Genomic DNA, 21,496 nt, shown 5'->3' on the forward strand with positions numbered 1-21,496 from the left:
AATGACATACTATGATAAACTAGATGGTAGTTGAGAGTGAGACAATGAGGCATTGTTTACACAGAAGATTGAGTAACTGGTTTAACAAAAGAGGTTCTTGGGTATCTATTGTATGTACAACTCAGAGATTTACTGGAGCTTTTATAATTTCTGCAAGGTTCTTTTTCAGCCAGCTTCATTAACTTGAAGTAAATCAAATCATGCAGAAATCTGGCTCAGCCAGAAAGCAACCCAGGAAGATAGAATATGAAGAAAAACAGACACAGGATGATAAGGTTTAGAATCTTTGGCATTTTTCATAAACATTTTGTTTGAAGATTATTAAATTACAACTGAGAGGGGAAAAAAAAACATAGTAAAACTATTAAATCAGACCTCTTTACCTCAACTTTTCTTTACAATACACACACACAAATATATATTTTATATATATATATATATATAACTGCACATACAAAGTATGTGTCAACAAAAGTTTTTACAATTTAAATATTATTTGAAAAAGATATTTGCATACATTTTATATATGCACAAACATTGGGATTTTTTTTTACTTGGGGGGAATAACTGTGAAATGATAAAGTCTATAGGAATCAGATACATTCAAAGGAGGACTTCTGGATGGTACTTTTATAGAAATGGGGTTCTGAGATATATTTTTATTATGTGTAGCTTATTTTGCTCAGGAACAAAAGATCAATTTGGACTGCTACAGCAGGCTTACTTCCTTAAAAATGCAAGCAAATGAAGGCATTATGACAATCAGATAAGCAGCCACATACATTAGTCCCTTGCTCCTCAGCCCTTTTTTTAAATACTTTCAGAATTCATTCATTCATCCCCCTCCCCCTCTTTCTTAAGCTACAAACAGAGATCTTTTATTTGGGAAAAGAGCAAAAAGTCAAGTCGGAAGAAATGGCAACCAAATCCTTTCATGAAACCTTTACTTTTTGGATGGCCGATTCCCTTGAGCCATTCCTGGGGCATCCACTGCCAGCAATGGACCACGATGTAGGCTGGCATCCAGCACCCAGCAGCTTACTGACATTTTACACGTAGGTCTTTCGTAGTCTCGGTTGAAAGATCCCCAAAGAACTGGGCTAATCCTGGTAATTATTTAAAAAAATCTATTTATAATATACATTCTTTGGGTAGATGGTGGCTATCAAAGACTTGTGAACTCAGAGAAAAAAACTGACTCGTGAATAGTCATCTGAAAGGAGTGGGGGTGGGGGTGCGGTGGGGCATGGAACTAACTGAATCTTAATGAGAATCCGTGGGAGGTGTGAAAACAAGTTCAAAGTCATGCTTGAATCCAAGTGGCCTCCTGGCTGTTTTCAAGGAGGATGCTCAGACCCAGGGAAGCCTTCCTTGCTTTATCTCCCATTTGAGAAGAGATGTTAGTCTTTTGAGAAGGGATGCTAGTCTTTCACAGTCTCCGGATGGTTTCTTTTTGCTGGGTTGATTCGAGATGCAACCAGGACGCCCATGCACATGGATGTGCACACATGTGTGTGCATCTGTGATGTGAAGAAGGGGGGAATACAGAGAGGGTTCCACTCGGCACATGTTTTAGAACGACAGCACAGATACCACGCAACGAGAGGGGACACTGGTCTAATCAACCCAACATGGAATCGGGTGCTGGCGGCCAAAGTCGCGTGTGTCCTAGAGCGCACTGCGCTTCTTCCGAAGGGGGCTCTGGCTGCTGCAGGGCTTCAGTTCCGCGTACTGCACCTGTGAAAACAAACAGACGTGATGCTGGCGGTTAGGTAACCCTAGCTCACCGCAGTGTGTTAATGGCTCCCCAAGGACAAACCAAGGCAAAGGAAGGAAGGTTCAAAGGTAATGAATCATTTTCTAAACACAGGAACATGGAGGGATTAATTGCAGGAAGGATTTGAGAAGTCATGCATCATTTCTTGAAACCAAAATATTAAAAGCAGATTTTTCTAATGAGATGCATGGGTTTCTTACCTGCTCTCGGGCATTGCTGGATGATTTCAGTTCTGTGTGTGCCCGTTTTCAACCAGAAATAAGCTTAATAATGGCCTCTTGGGAATGTTTATCTTAGTATATGATACAGCTACTTACTAGGAATTATTCATTTTAAAAAATATCTAAAATCTTGGGGAAAGAAAATCTCTGCAAATGATACACATTTCTTCTGCCAGAGAAGGAAAAAATGTTGAAATTGATACTGGCCCAGACTAATATAGATTTCTCTCAAAAATGAATTTCATTTACAATGTAATGGCTAAAACATCTGTGACAAATATGAGCACTTGGGGAGTCCCCAGAGGCAAACTGTCTATTGTGTTATTAAAAAGTGCTCTTGGAGATACATGGAAGATTTTACCAGCTTACTGTATGTCTTCCTCAAATGTTCTTATGTGCTTTTGTTGTATCCCTCTGTATTCATGCCAACTCCAGCTGGATGACCTCACCAAGGCCTGGTGTCCCAACTGTGCCCAGACAATCCTTAGTTGGGCTTGAGTGGCATTTCCACTCTTCAAGGATGCAGGCACAAACTCACATTGCGACTCAAGTGATGGCACGTTGCAATCACATTGCTTTGGTGTGTGGGCTTGGATAGGCTGCTGGTGGAAGGGCTTTCTTTAAAGTATCGTATTACAGACCACATGTGCTCACTATTCTAAGTATTTGTGCCAAACTCCCCGAGGAGATCCTACGCCATCACGTGGGCTGAACTATACTTGGTGGAAAGCAGATACGTGAAAAAAGCATGCTTTTCTTAAGAATGTTTTGTGAAGGTCCCCTGGGGGAGCAGGGGGTGACATTCCTGTCATCTTTAATGCAAAACAAACAGAGGCAAAGTTACTAATTTTATAATTGTGCAATGCAATGGTAATGAGTAAATTCATCTTTACAGAATGCATTTTAATAGATAATTATATCATACAATGAAGGTTAAAAGGAAAAAGCATCACAAAGTCTATTTTAGTCTCTAGAACTTGGAATAAAGGGGAAAGAAACTCCAAGGCCTTTTAGCCCTCCATTTCTGCCATCTACCCAGAGCTGCCAGGGAACAAAGTACGGGACAGTGGCCTAAAGATGAAATCGATATTTGATTTGGGATTGTCTCAGATAATACAAGATTATGGCTTTGATCATCCTGATGGTTTTTCACCCCATGGTCTCCCTGTCTACCTATTCTAGGATTCTCTTCTCCACTAGAGAAATCGTTGCTTGCCTCCCCTCCTCGGGATTTACAGAGAGCTGATCTGCAGGGGGCTGAGTTAGGCTGCTCTACAGACTCTCTGGTATTATTGCCTTGGTTAATCTCTATGTATCCACAGAAACAGGACACTGCTGGACTAAGTGACCATTACCTGTGAATAATACTCGCTGATTGATCTCAAATTATTTCACGCCATCTCTGCCTCTAGGTACACTAGAGTAAGCGGGGGCTTTGCCCTCAGCATGTCTAAGTCTTCAGAGGGAAAGGGTTAGAAGGGAGCCCTAGGAGATAATCAGGGTGCACAAGAATAAAAAGAATAATCCTCTTGTCCCTACTTCCCGTAAAATGCCTGCCATCCGGAAGAGGAGGAAAATAAGCAAGCCCCCTGTCCCTGCTCAGGATCTCACATTTTCCTGCTCACCCGCTCGCTGAGCCCATCTTATCCTCTTTGGGGAGGTGAGCCTTCAGAAAAGGGACCCACATCACTGCACTACAGCCTCCCAGTATGAGTTCCAGATCGTTCTTAAGTAGCTCTTTTTCAGGACAATTTTCTCCAATTATCTCATGCTTTGGACAAAGGCTTTCTCGCCAAATCCCTGAAAGCCAGGCCTCTTTAAGGATTTGTTGATTCCTGATCTCAATTACTCACACAAGCAGGGCCCTGTGCTCCCATTGGCTCTGGGACTGGCCAGGCTTCAGGGCTGGGGCCCTGCTGTGGTGGTGCCCATTCATTGCATACCTTTTGAACATCAGATGGTACCCTGGAGAGGAAGTCGAGTAGCTCATTATTGTCGATGGCATAGGGATTTCGAAGCTTCTTCGTGAATTTATTTATGCCTGAAAAATAGAAATACCAGATATCTTTGTCTGTCTCCCAGTCTGTCTATCTATCCATCTATCTACCTCTAAAAAACTCACCTGACTCGGGGAGGGCGAGGTGTTCACAAGAACAAATTAGTGTGAAAACAATGACTGGACCTCAAGTCATACACACGCTGCTGTCATGTGGAATCATTCACAAATGTCTTTTCTTGGAGGAAGGACGGGGGGGACAGTTGGAGAGGGGCTCTGCCTTCTTCAGCTGTGAAAATCCCATTACAATCCCAGCAGCGGGGCAGCAGAAACACACACGAAATCTGCAGAGCTCATTGGTGTTTTGGAGGATGCTGATTAACGGCCTCCTCTGCTAGGAGAACGAATGTCCCAGATGGGAAAAGGCCTTCATTAGCCCAAACAAGTCTCTGCTTGGGATCTCTGGACCCAATGCAGCAGTGGGAGGTGGAGGGCGGGAGTTGTTTTTTTGTTGTTAAAAAGAACCCGCAGAAATCTATCTCCCCCCCCCAACTCATTTTCACAGGTTTCTCTTCTCTCACTGCAGAACAGAACTTGACATGTTGATTGTACTTTGATGCTGCAGGAAACTGTAAAAAGTTATTATTGGAAAATTATCTTACTATGGTTGCTAACTTAATTTAGGGACCGAGGCACGAGGCACAGGGCGTAGGATGGTAGGCCATAGAATTGACGCTGATTTAGGACAATGGTAATGGGGGGGGGTGTCTTTTAAGTTGTCCTTGGTGGCAGCACCTTGAGCTCATGGGCATGTCCAGGACGAGTTCTCCCCATGGTTTCCTCTTCAGAGGAAGGTGCTACTCTGCCAGCTTTTGTCTCTAACTCTGCTTCTCGGAACTCCTTGGAGGTGGGTTCACCTGCCTTTTCACCAAATGTCAACTCCTTTTTATGCTAAGTTTTCGAAGGCGACCTTCCAAAGTCTTGCCACAGAGTGCTTGTTTAATAAGGACCATATCCACCATCTGTGTCAATTCCCACGATGCTGGAGGAATGCTCACCTTACTTGTATCCTGACTAGCTCTTGTTCTGAAGTCAAGGCAACATTTCACTGTTTGATGGTCCATAGTGCACAAAAGGTGGGATGTTTTTCTCTTCTTTTATTGAATACTATTTTGCTTTCATCTAAGAACTGGACTTCCCCTGTGGCATTACATCTGACCCGAGGCCAACCTCCAAGTCCTTTCTTTGGAGAGGGTCAGATTTACATCTGCTTTGCAAATGGGAGCCGGCCAGGTTCCTAAATCAATGGCTTGCTGACCGGGCTGGGGAAGACCTCGTGCAAATAACCCCCTTTCTGTCAAGTCAAAACCACACTTTGCCTTTCCTCCCTCCACCCCCACAGCCAGCTTCATGTTTCTAGCTAAAATTTCCCCCAGTGTTCCTTTAAACTAAAATACTCTCACTGTGTTATTCTAAAGACATTAATTGTAGCATGGGCTTTTTTGGCAAAAGAAAACAGACAAGGCAAAATGATGAAGGCAGACAAAGACGTATTGAGAAAAGATATATCTTCTATTGTTAATTATATATAGTGTGCGCATCTGGAGTCTTTACAATGCACAGCAAGGCAGGGATAATATCAGAGCTGATCAAAACACTGCATTCTTAGTCACTGAGAAGATTATAAACCTGCACAGTAGCTGAAATGCACCAATAAGGGCAGGAGAAGTCCACAATGCACTCCGACAGTCTGTTTGAAAAACTTCATTAGAATAAAAATTATAAGGAACTTAGACTGTGTGCCTCAAAAGCACACCTTACTTTTTTAAGGTGTCATAGGCTCAAATGTCAGTAATTCCATCATGTTATCTACTGTATGAAACTAGACATCAACAGTGGATCACAGATTCCTTGGTCATCTTTAAAGGGAAAGAGGGCAAGAACAAGGGTTTGGGAACAGGAATAGCTGGTTTCTAGTTCTGGCTTCACTATGTATTATTAGCTGTGTAGTTTCAGGCAAATTACTTTTTTTTTTTTTTTTTTTGGTCTTTTTGCCATTTCTTGGGCTGCTCTGCAGCATATGGAGGTTCCCAGGCTAGGGGTCGAATTGGAGCTGTAGCCACTGGCCTACGCTAGAGCCACAGCAACGCGGGATCTGAGCCGCGTCTGCGACCTATACCACAGCTCACAGCAATGCCGGATCCCTAACCCACTGAGCGAGGCCAGGGATCGAACCTGCAACCTCGTGGTTCATAGTCAGATTCGTTAACCACTGAGCCACGATGGGAACTCCCAGGCAAATTACTTAACCTCCCTGTGCCTTGGATTTCTTATATTAAAATTTGAGGAGTTCCTGTCGTGGCACAGTGGTTAATGAATCCGACTAGGAACCATGAGGTTGCGGGTTCGGTCCCTGCCCTTGCTCAGTGGGTTAACGATCCGGCGTTGCCGTGAGCTGTGGTGTAGGTTGCAGACGCGGCTCGGATCCCGCGTTGCTGTGGCTCTGGCGTAGGCCAGTGGCTATAGCTCCGATTCGACCCCTAGCCTGGGAACCTCCATATGCCACAGGAGCGGCCCAAAGAAATAGCAAAAAGACCAAAAAAAAAAAATTGAATAATAATTCATATATTGTCATATATTGTTCCTTAGGTTGGTGGGAGAAATCATATTGGAGGATATAGGCAAATCTACAATTTGAAATTCTACAACAATGAAGGGGGCTACCATCATTACTGTAGATGCCAATAAACCAAGAAAACAAAGAGGTGATGATGGAAGAATCTTTATATTGGTAGGCATGTGATAACACATCTATTCTGGAAACTGTGGCTTTCTTCAGTAGCATGCTAGATGCACCTTTACATTTTTTAACCTAAACAATACAGATGGAGGATATCTGCTGTGAATTTTAGGGTTTTTTTAAAACCAAAAAAAGAAAAAGAGAAAAAAGTAGGATTTAAATACCAAGGGATTAACATTTGGGAAAGACCATTTAATGATCAAAGACTGAATAATAGATCAGTGGATTGGAATGAGTTCTCTGGGAAAAAAATTTTTTAAATCACTTGGAGATAGGAAAAGAAAAAATTATACGGCTGCTTTGGACAGATGATCATTAGGGAATAACCACTTAAAACTGAATTATATGGAGTATCCATTGTGGCAAAGCAGAAACAAATCTGACTAGTATCCATGAGGTTGTGGGTTCGATCCCTGGCCTTGTTCAGTAGGTTAAGGATCCAGCCTTGCCATGAGCTGTGGTAACAGATGTCATGTGGATCCCATGTTGCTGTGGCTGTGGCGTAGGCTGGCAGCTGTAACACTGATTTGACCCCTAGCCTAGGAACTTCCATATACTGCAGGTGTGGCCCTAAAAGGAAAAAACAAAACAAAACAAAACAAAAATTTAATTATAACATTACATGAGTGACTGGCATATAGCCCTGACTACAACACATTGGTGGGGGTGGGGAAGGTGGGGAGGAAGGTCCTCTCTTGCTCCTGTATCAAACATTAAGTATCTTCCCTGTAAGATACAGTGGGCTATTGAATGGAGATACAAAGTTAAATAAGTGATCCTTCCTTTCAAGAAGCTCCAAATCTGGCTTGGTGAGTTTATATCTACCTGGGAAACCAGACGTGGCTCAGATCAGAAATGAAAAGCTGTAATTAGAGCATCTGTGATGAAGAACAGGATGGAACGAATATGGGAAACCTCTCAAAAGGGACAGAAAACCCACGTGAGATTTAATCATAAAAGGTGCCTAGTCTTCCAGAAACACATACAACAAATAAACGACCAAAATTCAGTATAGATAGTTTCCTAAAGAAAATTCCAGACATCCTTCCTAAACAATTTCTAACTTTATTTTCAAAAATTACACTTCCAAATAAGAGAGGTGGGAGTCCTTGTTGTGGCACAGCGGAAATGAATCTGACTAGGAACCATGAGGTTGCAGGTTCAATCCCTGGCCTTGCTCAGTGGGTTAAGGATCCAGCCCTGCCATGAGCTGTGGTGTAGGTTGCAGACATGGCTTGGATCTGGCATTGCTGTGGCTGTGGTGGAGGCTTGCAGCTGTAGCTCCGACCTGACCCCTAGCCTAGCAAACTCCACATGCCGTGGGTGTGGCCCTAAAAAGACAAAAAAAAAAAAAAACAAAAAAAAAAAAACGAGAGAGAGAGAGAGAGAGAGAGAGAGAGAGGTGGCAGGCTCAAAAAAATGCCGTCTATATATATAGATCACAAGTAATAAACTTACAGACTCATCCACTCATAAAATATTTTCAAGCATTCATTAAAGTTCTATTACGTTTATGTTACTGCACTACACTAGGAATTATATGGTTAAAGAAGAAAGAAAGTGTCTTACCCTTTAAAACCTTACAATGAAGTTGGTGAGTCAAGGAATATTCCCCATGGCCATCATGAAATTAGGCAGTTTTCATAGGCTTATGTTAAAGAATTGTGGTACTTCCTTAACAAATGTTCATACAAAAATGTTATTTAAATGTAAAAAATAGGGAAATACAGAACATAGAGTTAAATAATTTTGTTCCAAAAGGTTAAAAACACTGAACACAAAATTTAAGTATCTTATTCACCACTTTTACGATTCTATGAAAATGAGTAAGTAACTTAGAGTAAGAGATAATCTTCTGAGCCTTAATAAGGTTAAAAGAAACACTAGATATTTAAAATGGATAAAGTTATCTTCTTCCACCATGATAAATTCTCTGCCAAGAATACAATCTTGTAAGAGATGTGCAAAGGAAAGCCCTGGGTCTGTGCTAGCTACAAACCAACTTGCCTTGGAAAAGAATACGTCTTAATAGAATGGCAGAATGCAGTCCATGATGATACGGCAAGTTTTACATGATGAGAAGAGGCAACAGATCATGCGATGGTCACGGCTTTTGACTACATTACGGTAAGAATGTATACATGTATGTGTAACTTGGTCACCTTGCTGTACAGTAGAAAATTAATAGAACACTGTAAACCAGCTATAATGGAAAAAATAAAAATCATTATGAAAATACAACCCCCTCCCCCCAAAAAACTATAAACCTCTGTCTAGAACATAAAACTAAAGAACCAGACACAGAATATAAAGCTCAGTGGGTTACTTTTTGCCCAGGAGAATATCATAAACTCCATGCTATTTCATAATTTCAGACATAAGCTAAACAATAAACAGAACAATGTCTCATTAAGTATATGCAAAAAGTTGGGTTGAAAAGCTGCCAAGAACTTGGAAGTTAAGACGAGAAGTTTGACTTGGGGTAAACTGAAAGAGGGATTGGAATCCCAAAATTGATACTCAAAGGAAGAAATATAGTATAGTCTTCTTTATGGAGGGTGAAATGCGGAAAAACAAATCAAGAATGTACCAGAATGATGAAGAAATCACAGGCAACAGTGTCTAGCCATCTGACCACAGCATTGACTTACACCAACTTAAAAATGAACAAAGCACTAGCCAAAAGGTGGTAATTGTGAATCAGGTTCTTGGTAGGACCAGACAGTAGTTTTAACATCTGTGTTTTAAATATGATCAGTAAATGGACTGAGAAACTAATGCTTATGAAAAACAAGAAAGAATGAGATTATTCAGTCTTTTCAGATAACATTCAGTATATGAATATTCAGGGAAATGCTTTTATAAAATACATATTCCTTCTTTACCAGTGGCCCCCTGAAAGTTCCATGTTCTCTTTCTTGAAGGTCAAATATGGCCCTATGTGCTAAAATTGCAAAACACAACAAAGGAAACAAACAAAAGTATGGATATGAGAAGACTTTCCCCAAGAGTGAGAATCACCAAGTACTACAATGGACCCCTAAAGAGAGAGCTAGAATATCTTTCCCTTTTCTTGAGCTTGATAGGAAGGTGAGAGACTTTACATAATAGGATTTTTGCCTCCTGGTCAAAATAGATAATGAACGGATTATGCGTTCTCAAAGTCATTCTATTTCTGCAATGTTATGAGCTCATCTATCTTTTCCATGACTTTTGCGGCTTGGCCTTCCCTGTCAGCAGGGTTAGTCTCTGTTAGTTCTCTCTGGAAAGGGCCTACATTTAACGGTTTTAGAAATATTGTAGCTCCCCCACCACCCACGCATTTGAAGGTTCTTAGCTTTTGCTTAAAGATGAACACACACAACACAGTCATTTAAATTTGTAAATTCTCTGAATCTCAGCACCTGAAGATCCCAAGAAGTGACTGTGGTTCAGAGCTCAGCCACAGTCATAGGAGACGAGCAACAGAAAACCAGGAGTGACAGCTTCTTCCAGGGAAGAGCTGATTACTTCTCCAATTAATTTACTGCAATGCACTCTCCTTATATCAACCCAGAGCCCACCCAGCAACAGACACAAGTATTCACAAAGCTGCCTGTAATTTTTCCAATGGCTAGCCTGAGTAGTAAATCAAGTCCTGAAATTTATTTCCAGTTTGCCATTTTTGTTTCTACTTTTTGAAAGCAGCGCTGAACTTTATATAGGCTCACCATTTCCCCTGGTAAATAATAGCTTCCTTTCCCTTCGGGCACTGGTTAGGTAGTAACGGAGTGCCCCTCCCTTTTACCTTACTGCTTCTAGATTTAAGTAGTGGGTTATTTTTTTTTCCTTCCAGGGGAGATGAAGTGTCAGGGGCAGCCTAGCAGTGGCTAGATCTGCTCTTACATAATATAAAGGGCAAGATGCAGGTGTTTGCTCACTGTTTGAATAACAGTGTTTCCTGAAAGTTCCTCGGCCACAGCAGTATATTATTCAAGAGTATTTACAACTACGTAAGCCCAAGGGGAAAGCGCATGCACAATCACATTTTTATTTGATTGCAATTATGCAAGAGGCCTATAAATATCCATGCTGATCGTTCATGCAACTGGCCTTTTCAGGGAGGTCCTGGAAGTTTCTGTTCCCAAAATGCTTTTCTTAATCTCATGTTTAATTGCCAACAAGAGCACATTTAAAGTTTATAGCTGCACTTTAAAAATGAGTAATTGGTTCTTACCTGGAATTGATTGCTAGCAAAAGGACCATGCCAAACTTACCCCAGATTAAAATGATGTACCGGAGTGGAATGAAATACAAAGTGATGGTGGCCACTGCCAGTATCAAACAGGCCAGGAATGAAAGGAATGGGACCGTCCAGTTAAATGTGCTGTAGACAAACCACATAAATGTCATTTTCTCTGATGCTCGAGAACAGCTGTATATTCATTTTGCCATGTTTATCTCTTAGTTACACAAATGAAAAAGGTCTACTGGAAAAGTTTCTTTGAAAAACCTGGAGAGAAAAGCCTGCCAAACCAATTGGGCCCTGGAAAGACATTCTTGAGGGGAAGGTCACAAGCCCAGCTGCCATTCAGCTTGTCAGAATCTTGGTGACTTTGCCTTTCCTGGAACTGATAGTTCTTAAGAGAAGACTTTGGCTCTCAAAAGTGATCAAGAACAGCAGTATTATCCTGCCGGCTCCACGCATACAGATCTTCAAAACTATAGGTGAATTAGGTTGTTTCAAAGTCAATATTGCTCTCTCAATTAACACATGGTTGTCAGTAAATATTTAGAAAAGAGAGGATATTATTACACTACTTCAGTGCTTTAGTGTTTTTCTTTTTTTTTTTTTGTCTTTTTGCTATTTCTTGGGCCGCTCCCGCGGCATATGGAGGTTCCCAGGCTAGGGGTCCAATCAGAGCTGTAGCCACCGCCCTACGCCAGAGCCACAGCAACGCAGGATCCGAGCCGCGTCTGCAACCTACACCACAGCTCACGGCAACGCCGGATCGTTAACCCACTGAGCAAGGGCAGGGACCGAACCCACAACCTCATGGTTCCTAGTCGGACTCGTTAACCACTGCACCACGACGGGAACTCCATAGCTTTTTTTTTTTTTTTTTTTTTTTTTTTTTTTTGGCTTTAGTGTTTTTCTAATAACTAATATTGAAAATTTCCAGACTCATTTCCTCGAGAAGTTAATAATGCCCTGAAATGGATGGAAGAGCATCTAGCGATAAAACATCACACCGTCAACCCATAGATGATGTAGGTCATGTTGGCACATATTATGTTCATGAGGCTTTAGCTCCTTTTGTTTTATCTATTGCCTGCTTTGATTTGAAATCTAGACCATGGGATGTGGGACTGAATGTACAAGGGAAATTCTTGCACAATCCTAGAAAATGATCGTTAAATCCAAGGCCCTGACAAGAGCTCATGGGTGCCTAGAGTATTTCTTCTTCCTGGCCTCATCTTCACTTACATGTTTGTCTAGCAACCTTCTGCCTTGTGCTAGGAAAACAAAGAGATAAAAGACTTATTCCCGCAGTATTTTTTTGGGGGGTGGGGTGGGGGATGGGGGTGTTGGGTAATTTTGGGGAGCAGCTTATAACAGTTATTAGGCACTTAGGATGTGCCATTCTCCTAAGATTTTAAAAATATATTTAGACTATAAAGCTCACAATAATTCTTCCAAGTAAGGATTATCCCCCTGATGAGCAACTTGAGGCTGAGAGTTTGTTCAATTTGTGTAAATAATCACAACTCCATCAAAAATATGAGGAATCCATTTATACCTCATCCTCTTGTTAAACTTGTTATTAACATTTTTAATCTTTGCCTATGAAGAGATACAGTATTATACACATGTGTGATTTAATGTCTGACTCCTTTAAATTGTGAGCAAATTTGAACACATTTTAATACAATTGTTGGTCATTTTAATTTGTTTCTCAGTGATGTCCAGCTTCTTTACTTGCCAGGAGCAACTACTTAGGAAAGTGCTTAAGAAAACTGATTTATAAGCAAATTGACATGGGTTTGAGTTCAGGCTCTAAAAAAAGCTGAGAAACTACAGGAAAGTGTTTTAATCAATCTGAACAATAATTTCTTCTCTACATGATCGGCAATAATAACTATAACATAGTTTTGCTAGAATCAAATAGGAACTTGAATTTGAAATAGCTCAATGAGGTCCTACTGTAGAACATAGGGAATTATACTCAATCTCTTGGGATAGAATATGATGGAGGATAATATGAGAAAAAGAATGTGCATATATGTACGACTAGGTCACTATGCTGAAGAGCAGAAATTGACACAACACTGTAAATCAACTATACATCAATTAAAAAAAAGAAAAATCAAATTAATGCCAGAGATATTATGGAAAAAAATAAAACAGCTTGATATCTAGCACATTGTAAAAGCGCAAAAAAAAAAAAAAAAGGAAAGAAGTTACTATTTGTCTATTTTACTTAAAGCTGCTATGCTTGACTTTCTCCTCAAATAAACTTTCCTTGGATACTCAAGAAATCAGTCCTTTGTCATAGTTATTGCAAACATTTTCCCAGGTTTTTTTTTTTTTTTGTCTTTTAAAAATTTTGCTTATAATTGTTTAAAGATAAAAATTATATATTTTACATGAACAAATTCATCATCTTTTTTCCATGTTGATTTCTAGACTTGGTATTGCTTGTAAAAGACTTCCCTTAGTCAAGTGACTTGACATCAAGAATGTGAATAATCTATTTCCCCTACCCCTTTATTATACTGTTTACTACGTTATTCTAAATTTCTACATATATTTAGGCCCATTCCTGACTACTCTCTTCCACAGTAGAACTTGTAGTAAAACTTTTTAGCAGACAACTTCATAATATTTGTGAAAATATTTTGGACTCCACAATTGTCTGAGTTACGCCACAGCAAGAAATTTAACCTGCAAATATCTTTGCACAAGGATGCAGCCTACCTGAATGGCTGAGGCAGTGGTTTATGGTAGTTAAAAAAGGAAATAGCCTCAGTGTCATTAGTGAGACAATATCTAAATAAAATAAATAGCTAAATAAAATAAATATCTAAAATATCTAAATACAGAGGGAAAACAAAATAGGTTTACCTCTGCAATAAATACAGCTTTGAAAAACAATGAGAATATAAAAAGAACATCCACACAAATACCTCTGCCCTCAACACAGAGGCTAAAAGCTAGATACAGTGACAAACTAAGTTGTAGAAATACGTAAGTGTACACACACACACACACACACACACACTCTGAGAAAAGCTCTGAAGGATATACTCCAAACTGTGAATAATAGCTCAATATGATGAGGAAAGAGGGAAGTGGGAGCTATAGAGAATAATGGGAAGTTTTCTGTTTGATTATTTTTATAATGGATGTATATCATACTTATAATAAAAACAAAATCAGTAAACTAAAACTGAAATAAACAATTAAAAACAAATATAAAACTCTGTGCCCTGCTTTTATTGTTATTGATTTCTATAGCATAGACATAGTAAGGGTCAGGTCCTGGAAACAAATCCACAGCTAGGTAGCAATGAACCTATCTTTTTTCCATTCTGGCATAGTAGTAATTATTTATTAACCTAGTGGCTTACAATTTAATAATAATTCTGTCCCAATTTTCACATGCTATGTGACCCTAAGCAAAATACTCTACTTCTCTGTGCTTTACTTTTCCCATCTGTAAAGTGGGAATAATAACTGTATCTACTTTATAGAGATGCTGAAGAGATTCAATGAATTAATAAATATAAACCCTTTAAGAACAATTTCTGGCACCTAGTAATTATTCAGTAAGTGTTAGCTGGCCTCATTTTTCTTGTTATTGCACAAAAGTAACATGAATATGAAAAAAACTAATTCTATCAGGCAGCATGTTGAAGATAATAAAAGCTATGGGAAATGCATGAATTACTTTTTACAAAGAAATATATATTATGATTCCTTTGATAAAAATAGCAAATCTGCCTTTTTAAAAAAGTTAAATAATAGATAAACAACTTTTAAAAACTTTTTTAAGAAAAGAGAAAGCCACCACTAGGCTGACATAAAAATAAGAAAACATCGGAGTGTAAAATACAATGTATTGCAAGAAATCTGGAGGGTCCCAACCTTCAAAGTCAATTTCACTTGAATAATTTCTCCCACCTATTGAAATTATGAACTTCTGTCTGTTGTTTGCATAAGGGGCAGAAGATAAAACCGAGGGCCTCCACAAAGAAAGATTAAAACAGAAGAACACTGCATAAAACTTACATATTCAGTGTAAGGATGAAATGAGACAGACAGAGGGAAAGGCAGAGAAAAAGAAAGTGGGAAAGGAAGGAAGGAACAGAGGACAAATCCACTACATAGAAGTGGATGCAAAGAACCCTCTGTGTGTTGTGATGCTGGCGCTGTGTAGAGTAATTTATCACCTGAGTTTATGCTACTTTAAAAAGCCTCAGCAAAAATTTTAATTTAAAGATCCCAGGTTGAGTCACCCCAAGGTGATTTGAGCAGTAATCCTCTCTAGGGAAATGCACTATCAACCTCAATATCTGAGTATGCTACACACACGCATATGCACTTACGTACACACACTCAAGGAATATGAGTTCCTAGTTAAAAGTGCAAAATATAAATGGATACACAGCATCATGAGCAAGAGCCAGCAGAAGTAACAGCAAAATCTAAAAATATTTCAAATACTGAAAGCAAACAAAATATATGAAATAATAATGTTTAATAAGTTAAAAATCATCACACAGAAGCCTAAAAATATGGTCAAGGAAGAAATGATGAAAAGTGACAAAGAAGACTGGAAAGCAAAGCAAGTAGAACTTTAAAAAAATATTCAGTGATCAAAGTTAAAACTCTCATCCACGGATTAAACAGGATTTTAAGCAGCAGAGGAAATAAAGTAGTGCAAGATAATCTAAAGAAGATACTTAAAAAGCATCACAAAAAGCAAAAAGATAGAAAATATCAAAGAAAAGAGGCATGGAACATAGAAAGGGTTCTTGAATTGAATGGGAAGATGATAAAAGTAACAATATTAGACTATGGTTAAGTCATCCTGTAAACTCTAGGGTAACAATGAAAAACAGTGGCAAAGGTGTTTACATATAGAGGAAAACAAGAAAATTACAGAAAATAATGGAAAAACAAAGCAAGGACAAAAAAAAAAAAAACCCACACAATAAAAAACCACAGATTTAAGTCTAAGTATTATCAGTAACTACATTAAATTTGCTTGGACTACATGCTACATTTAAGAGACAATGACTATCAAAGAAAAAAAAGTGTGTGTCAGAATCAAGAGTGATCTCTAAAACACATACAGGTTTAAAGAAAATGATGGAGAAGTTATATTATAAAGAAATCATGAAAAGGAAGGGGATATAGCCATATTAATTAAGCAAGACCTTAAGGATATTTATTTATTTATTTATTTATTGGATTTGCAGGGCCTCACTCGTGGCATGTGGAGGTTCCCAGGAGCTAGGGGTCCAATTGGAGCTACAGCTGCTGGCCTCCACCACAGCCGCAGCAATGCCAGATCCAACCCACATCTGCAACCTACACCACAGCTCACATTAACGCTGGATCCTTAACCCACTGAGCTAGGCCAGGGATCGAACCCACATTCTCATGGATCCTAGTTGGGTTTGTTAACCACTGAGCCAAGACTGGAAGTCCTAGGACAATTTTTTAAAGTGACTTGTTTATTCCTTAGAGATAAACAGGTCACTCTCTATTGATCAATGATCCAATTCACCAGGAAAATATAACACTTTTAACAGGTACAAAACAAATAACATGACTTCAGAATATAGAAAGCAAAACTTGATCAAACTACAAAGAGAAGCAAGCAAATCCACAACCATAGTGGAAGGTATTAATACACATCATCAATACAACAAGATAAGCAAAAATAAAAATCAGTGTGAATATAAAATATTTGAACAAAATCAACAAATTTAATCAATGAATATATATATGAATAACATAATACACTCAGTAATCTTTTCAAGCTGATATGAAAAATTTATAAATGTTGGCCATTTGCTAGGTCTATATTTCTGACCATAAAACAATTAAGTTAGAAACCAAGGAACAAAAAGATAACTTGAAAATTTTCATATTCTTGGAAATTCAGCAATATACTTCTTGGCAAGGAAGAAATCAAAGTAGAAATTAGAAAAAAAGTTTTCACTAAATGTGAATGATGATGAAAATATCAGTGCCAAATGTTTGGCATGAAGCTAAGCATTTAGGAAACTATGGTACTTTTAATGTTTATGTTAGGAAAACAGAAAGCCTGCAAATAAATAATCTAGTTATCCATCTTAAAGAGTTGGAATAAAAACAGTAAATTAGTCTCAAAGAAAGTAGAAGGAAGAAAGTAATAAAGATAAGAGTAGTAATTAATGGAAAAGAAAACAGACAACAGGGAAGAATAACAAAGGCAAATGATGGTTCTTTCTAAAGGCTAATATAATTGATAAATGCCCATCAAGAATAAAGAAGGGAAAATAATTAATTTTAAACATATAAAAGTAGACAATTTGATAGATCCTACTCTCATCAAAGACAGTAAGATGTGTTTATAAACAATGTTATGTCATAAGTAGATGATTTAAAAGAAATGGACAAACTCCTACAAAGTGACAACTTAAAGAAACAAATATGAGAAGACACAGAATGGCTGAACAGATCTATATATATTACAGAAACTGAATACTTAAATTCTTCCCTGAAAGAAAATTCCAGGCCTGGATTCTTTACTGGAAAATTCTATAAAATTTTAAGAGAAGTAATGATACTAGCCTGACACAAACTCTTCCAGATAATGATAAAGAGAGAACACTGCCCACCAGTTGCATGAGTCTAGAATAACCTTCACTCCATCAGGAATTTTTAAGAACAGACAATTATAGATTAGATATCGTGGATGATCGTAGCTGCAAAAGTCCTCAGCCAAAAAAAATTGTAAATAACATACAGGTACGTATAAAGAGACTGGATAGCATGGTGAAGCTGAGTTTATCCCAGAAATGGAACATTGGCTTAATATTTGAAAATCAATCATAATAGTACACCACATTAACAAAAAAAGGAGAAAACCAAACCACCACATGCACATGGTCATCTCAACGGATGCAGAAACATTTTTTTGATGAAACTCAAGCCACATTCCCTGTAAACACTCTTAGGAAACTAGGAATAAAAGGGAAATTTCTTAAACTGATAAATCATCTTTAAAGAGTCTATAGACAACATAATCCATAAGGGTGAAATGTTGAACGTCTTCCCTGAGATCGTAGATGAGAGGAATGTTCACCATCATCAACTCTGTCCAACATTATACTGGAGCTACTTAGCCAGGAAAGTAAAGCAAGGAAACAAAGTAACACGTGTAAGGACTGAGAAATAAGAAAGAAAAACTTTATTCCTAGATGATAACATCTATGTAATACAATATCCAGAATGATCATCTTCATATAAAAATTGAGATAACTAAGTTGATCAAAGTTAATAGATACAAAGTCAACGTAGGAAAACTAATTTCACTTTTATGTCCCAGTAGCAAACAGGTGGCAAATGAAATCTGAAACAAAAATACCATTTAACGGAGCATAAAACAAATCAAGTATTTTAGAATATATCTCACAAGGATGTGTCAGATTTTTTTTTTTTTTTCCTTTTTATGGCTGCACCTGCAGCATATGGAAGTTCCCGGGTTAGGGCTTGAATAGGAGCTGCAGCTACAGGTCTATGCCACAGCAATGCCAGATCCGAGCCACATCTGCAACCTACACTGCAGCTTGTGGAAATGCTAGAGCCTTAATCCACTGAGCAAAGCTGCATCCTCACAGACACCATGTTGGGTTCTTAACCAATTAAGCCACAATGGGATCTCCCATGTCAGATTTCTATACATAAAACTCTAAAGTAATGCTGAGATAAAGAAGATCTTAACAGATGAAGGAATATATTACATTCATATGTTAGAAAACAAATTTTATCAAGATGTCAATTTTCCTCCAATTAATGCAATACTTAAAAAAATCTCAGTGCTTGTCTCCCTGTGTGTAAGTGTGTGTCCTGTATATTTATATGTTGAATGCTAAAAATAGAGATGTGTGCATTTTGCACACAGATATTTGCACACACACTTGCAAACACCCTGTCAGATCTGCCCTCCCAACAGCCAAGTCAGTTAATTCATGAATTTTTCCCTCAACCCACAATTTTAGGGGGAAAATGTTTAACTGTTTTAGTTTTTTAAAAAAGCTTTAGACACAGAGGAAGGTCAAAGGAATTTGCCAAAAACAATATTAATAGTTAATATTTTTAAGTGAGTACTACATGGCATCTACTTGTTTAAACTCTTTATAGGCACCAAATCTAATTCTTCCAGAAATGCTATGGAGTAGGAATTATTACTCCCATTCTACAGATGAGAACTCTCAAGTCATAACGGTAAATAGTTGGCTCTAAATCACTTATTCCCAGTATATGTGGTAGAACTGGAATCTCAATTCAGAGATTTGGCTTAAGAGCCCACACTCACTGCTGGTATAGTAGACACTTCCGAAAATGTAAAAAGGTGAACTTTTTCTCATTTAATCCACTAACACATCCTAAGAATCTTTCACAAAGTTTCAAAACAAAAACCAGAAATGACTGTGACCACATCCAGTAAGGTGGGCACAGCTCCATCCGAGAGTTCCTCTCCCAACTGGGTGCCCCACTAGTTGATCTTTGTGTCAAAAGAATCATTATTTTCCTCAGTTCTTAGGCATGGGCAAATGAAGTCCTCTGAAACAAGGGTCATAAAATCCTGCAGACTAGTCTTTCGTGATGTACCCCACATGATGCTTTCCTTCATATGTGCATAGTTTTCATCCCAATTTGCGAACTCTCTCCTTGCAAATGGCCTTCTGTCCTTACCTTGGTCTTTCTGCCTTCATTCTCTGTCCCTTTCAACATCTCACTCTTAGATTAAACACACAATCCATCCATCCATCATGCCACATGTCCTCATCATCATTCAAACTTCACTCATCCTGTTTTCTCATCTTCCCTGCTTAGTATTTTTCAGCATCATTTCACAGTCAAAGAAGTTCTTCTCCCTAGGAATGTACCTCCTAAGACTTACCCTGGAACAAACCAACTTCTGACTCTCCTGTCCTAGGTCTACCAGAATCTCATTATCTCCTGTGTGGAGGTTTCCCTAACCACTCAAGGACACAAGCATTGGAGCTGCCACTCCATAATGACAGGACATAAAATATACATCACTCTTCTGACCCATCCTGCCTGCTGCCTGGGATAATATAAATGCTACCTGTTAAGCAAATGTTAGCCTGATGTATGTATAGATTTGAAATCAGTACACAACTAGAGAAGGTAATTAGAGAATATAGAGAAAAGAAAATACCATTCACTCCATGTAAATGCAAAACCATCAGGGTCTTCCCTGTCAGTAACGGGGAATTCTTGCTCTAAGAGATTTATGTAAGCCTATTTATTTGCTAGTTGCCAAAAGCTGGGTAAAAGCCTTCCTGGTCCTTAAGTGCTGAATTACAATGGAATTCCAACAGAGTTACACATGACGTTGTATTTGAATGCCCAGCAGGAACTTTAAGGTCACTGTACTGATGAATGGCCAAAGAATTAATAGGAGTTTAGACTCATGCGCCTTCCTGTGTTGCAGCTGGATAGAACAGTGCTCTGTTCATGGCTGAAAATACGTCTCAGACATGGCCACCGCAGCTGGGCACAGCTGCCGTCAAAAGCACTGTAGAGTTGGGTGCCTGTTTAAATCACTCTGCCCTCTTCTCATCAGACACATTTCCTTTACCATCATCAACTGCACAAGAGCCACATTTGTCTACAAGAGACATTTAAGCACGGAGACAGTTTTACCACAGGACGTGGCCTTCCTTCCCCAGTCTTGCCCCCACTCTACATCCTCTTATCTTCTTGGCTGCCAGTACATTCTTCACTCAGTTTTTTTCATTGCCTTTTCCCATCTATTCAGGACCCTGCATGACTTGCCTCATCTCCAGGCACTGCCGGACCATCTCCAAAGGGACAGACATACTACTCACCCCCTTCCCCATCTCCCTGTATCAGGCAACATCTTGGGCTTTGAGGCTTTGCACAAAGGCGTCAACCTACTGGAGCTCCCACTCCTCACTGCTAGATCCAGCTAGCTCTTCCAATTCTCAGAGATGCTGATAAGCTGTTGCTCCTTCAGAATTTTCCTCTGTCTCTCTCTTTCCTAGATCTTTCCTGGGAAATGAAACCTTCCCTAGCATCCTCTCTAACCTCTCTACTGAGTATCAATGCTATTCTAATTGTCTTATTAGTGTTGGAAGGCAGATCCTCAGGGAGAGGGAAGTGGGGAGGGGCAAGACAGAGGTAAGGGATTAAAAGGTACATACTACTATGTATAAAATAAATAAGTTACAAGGATATATTTTATACCACAGCAAATATATCCAATATTTTATAGTAACTTTAAATGGAGTATAATTTATAAGAATTTAGTATTACTATGTTGTACACTTGAAACTAATATACTATTGTAAATCAACTATACCATAATCAAAAATGAGTTAAAAATAAAGATAAAAAGGAGTTCCAGTTGTGGCGCAATGGAAATGAATCTGACTAGTAACCATGAGGTTGA

The 21,496-nt window shown here is 38.8% G+C and overlaps 1 protein-coding gene across 13 annotated transcripts in view; it reads right to left on the minus strand.

Moving 5' to 3' along the window:
• The window catches only part of MCTP2 (multiple C2 and transmembrane domain containing 2), a 236,938-nt gene continuing 215,713 nt past the window's right edge, over positions 272–21,496 (minus strand). For 12 of the 13 annotated variants that reach the window (XM_021099363.1, XM_021099356.1, XM_021099357.1 and 9 more), the window contains 3 exons: positions 11,051–11,160; positions 3,942–4,039; positions 272–1,737 (listed from right to left, as the gene is read on the minus strand). In XM_021099363.1, coding sequence (XP_020955022.1) covers positions 1,669–1,737; positions 3,942–4,039; positions 11,051–11,160 — 277 coding nt within the window. In that variant the 3' untranslated portion in view covers positions 272–1,668. Of the gene's footprint in view, positions 1,738–3,941; positions 4,040–8,178; positions 8,469–11,050; positions 11,161–21,496 lie in introns of those variants that run through there. The other variant, XM_021099362.1, reaches the window with a different exon arrangement.

This window comes from Sus scrofa, chromosome 7, assembly GCF_000003025.6.
Source record: "Sus scrofa isolate TJ Tabasco breed Duroc chromosome 7, Sscrofa11.1, whole genome shotgun sequence".
NCBI classification, from domain to species: Eukaryota; Metazoa; Chordata; class Mammalia; order Artiodactyla; family Suidae; genus Sus; species Sus scrofa.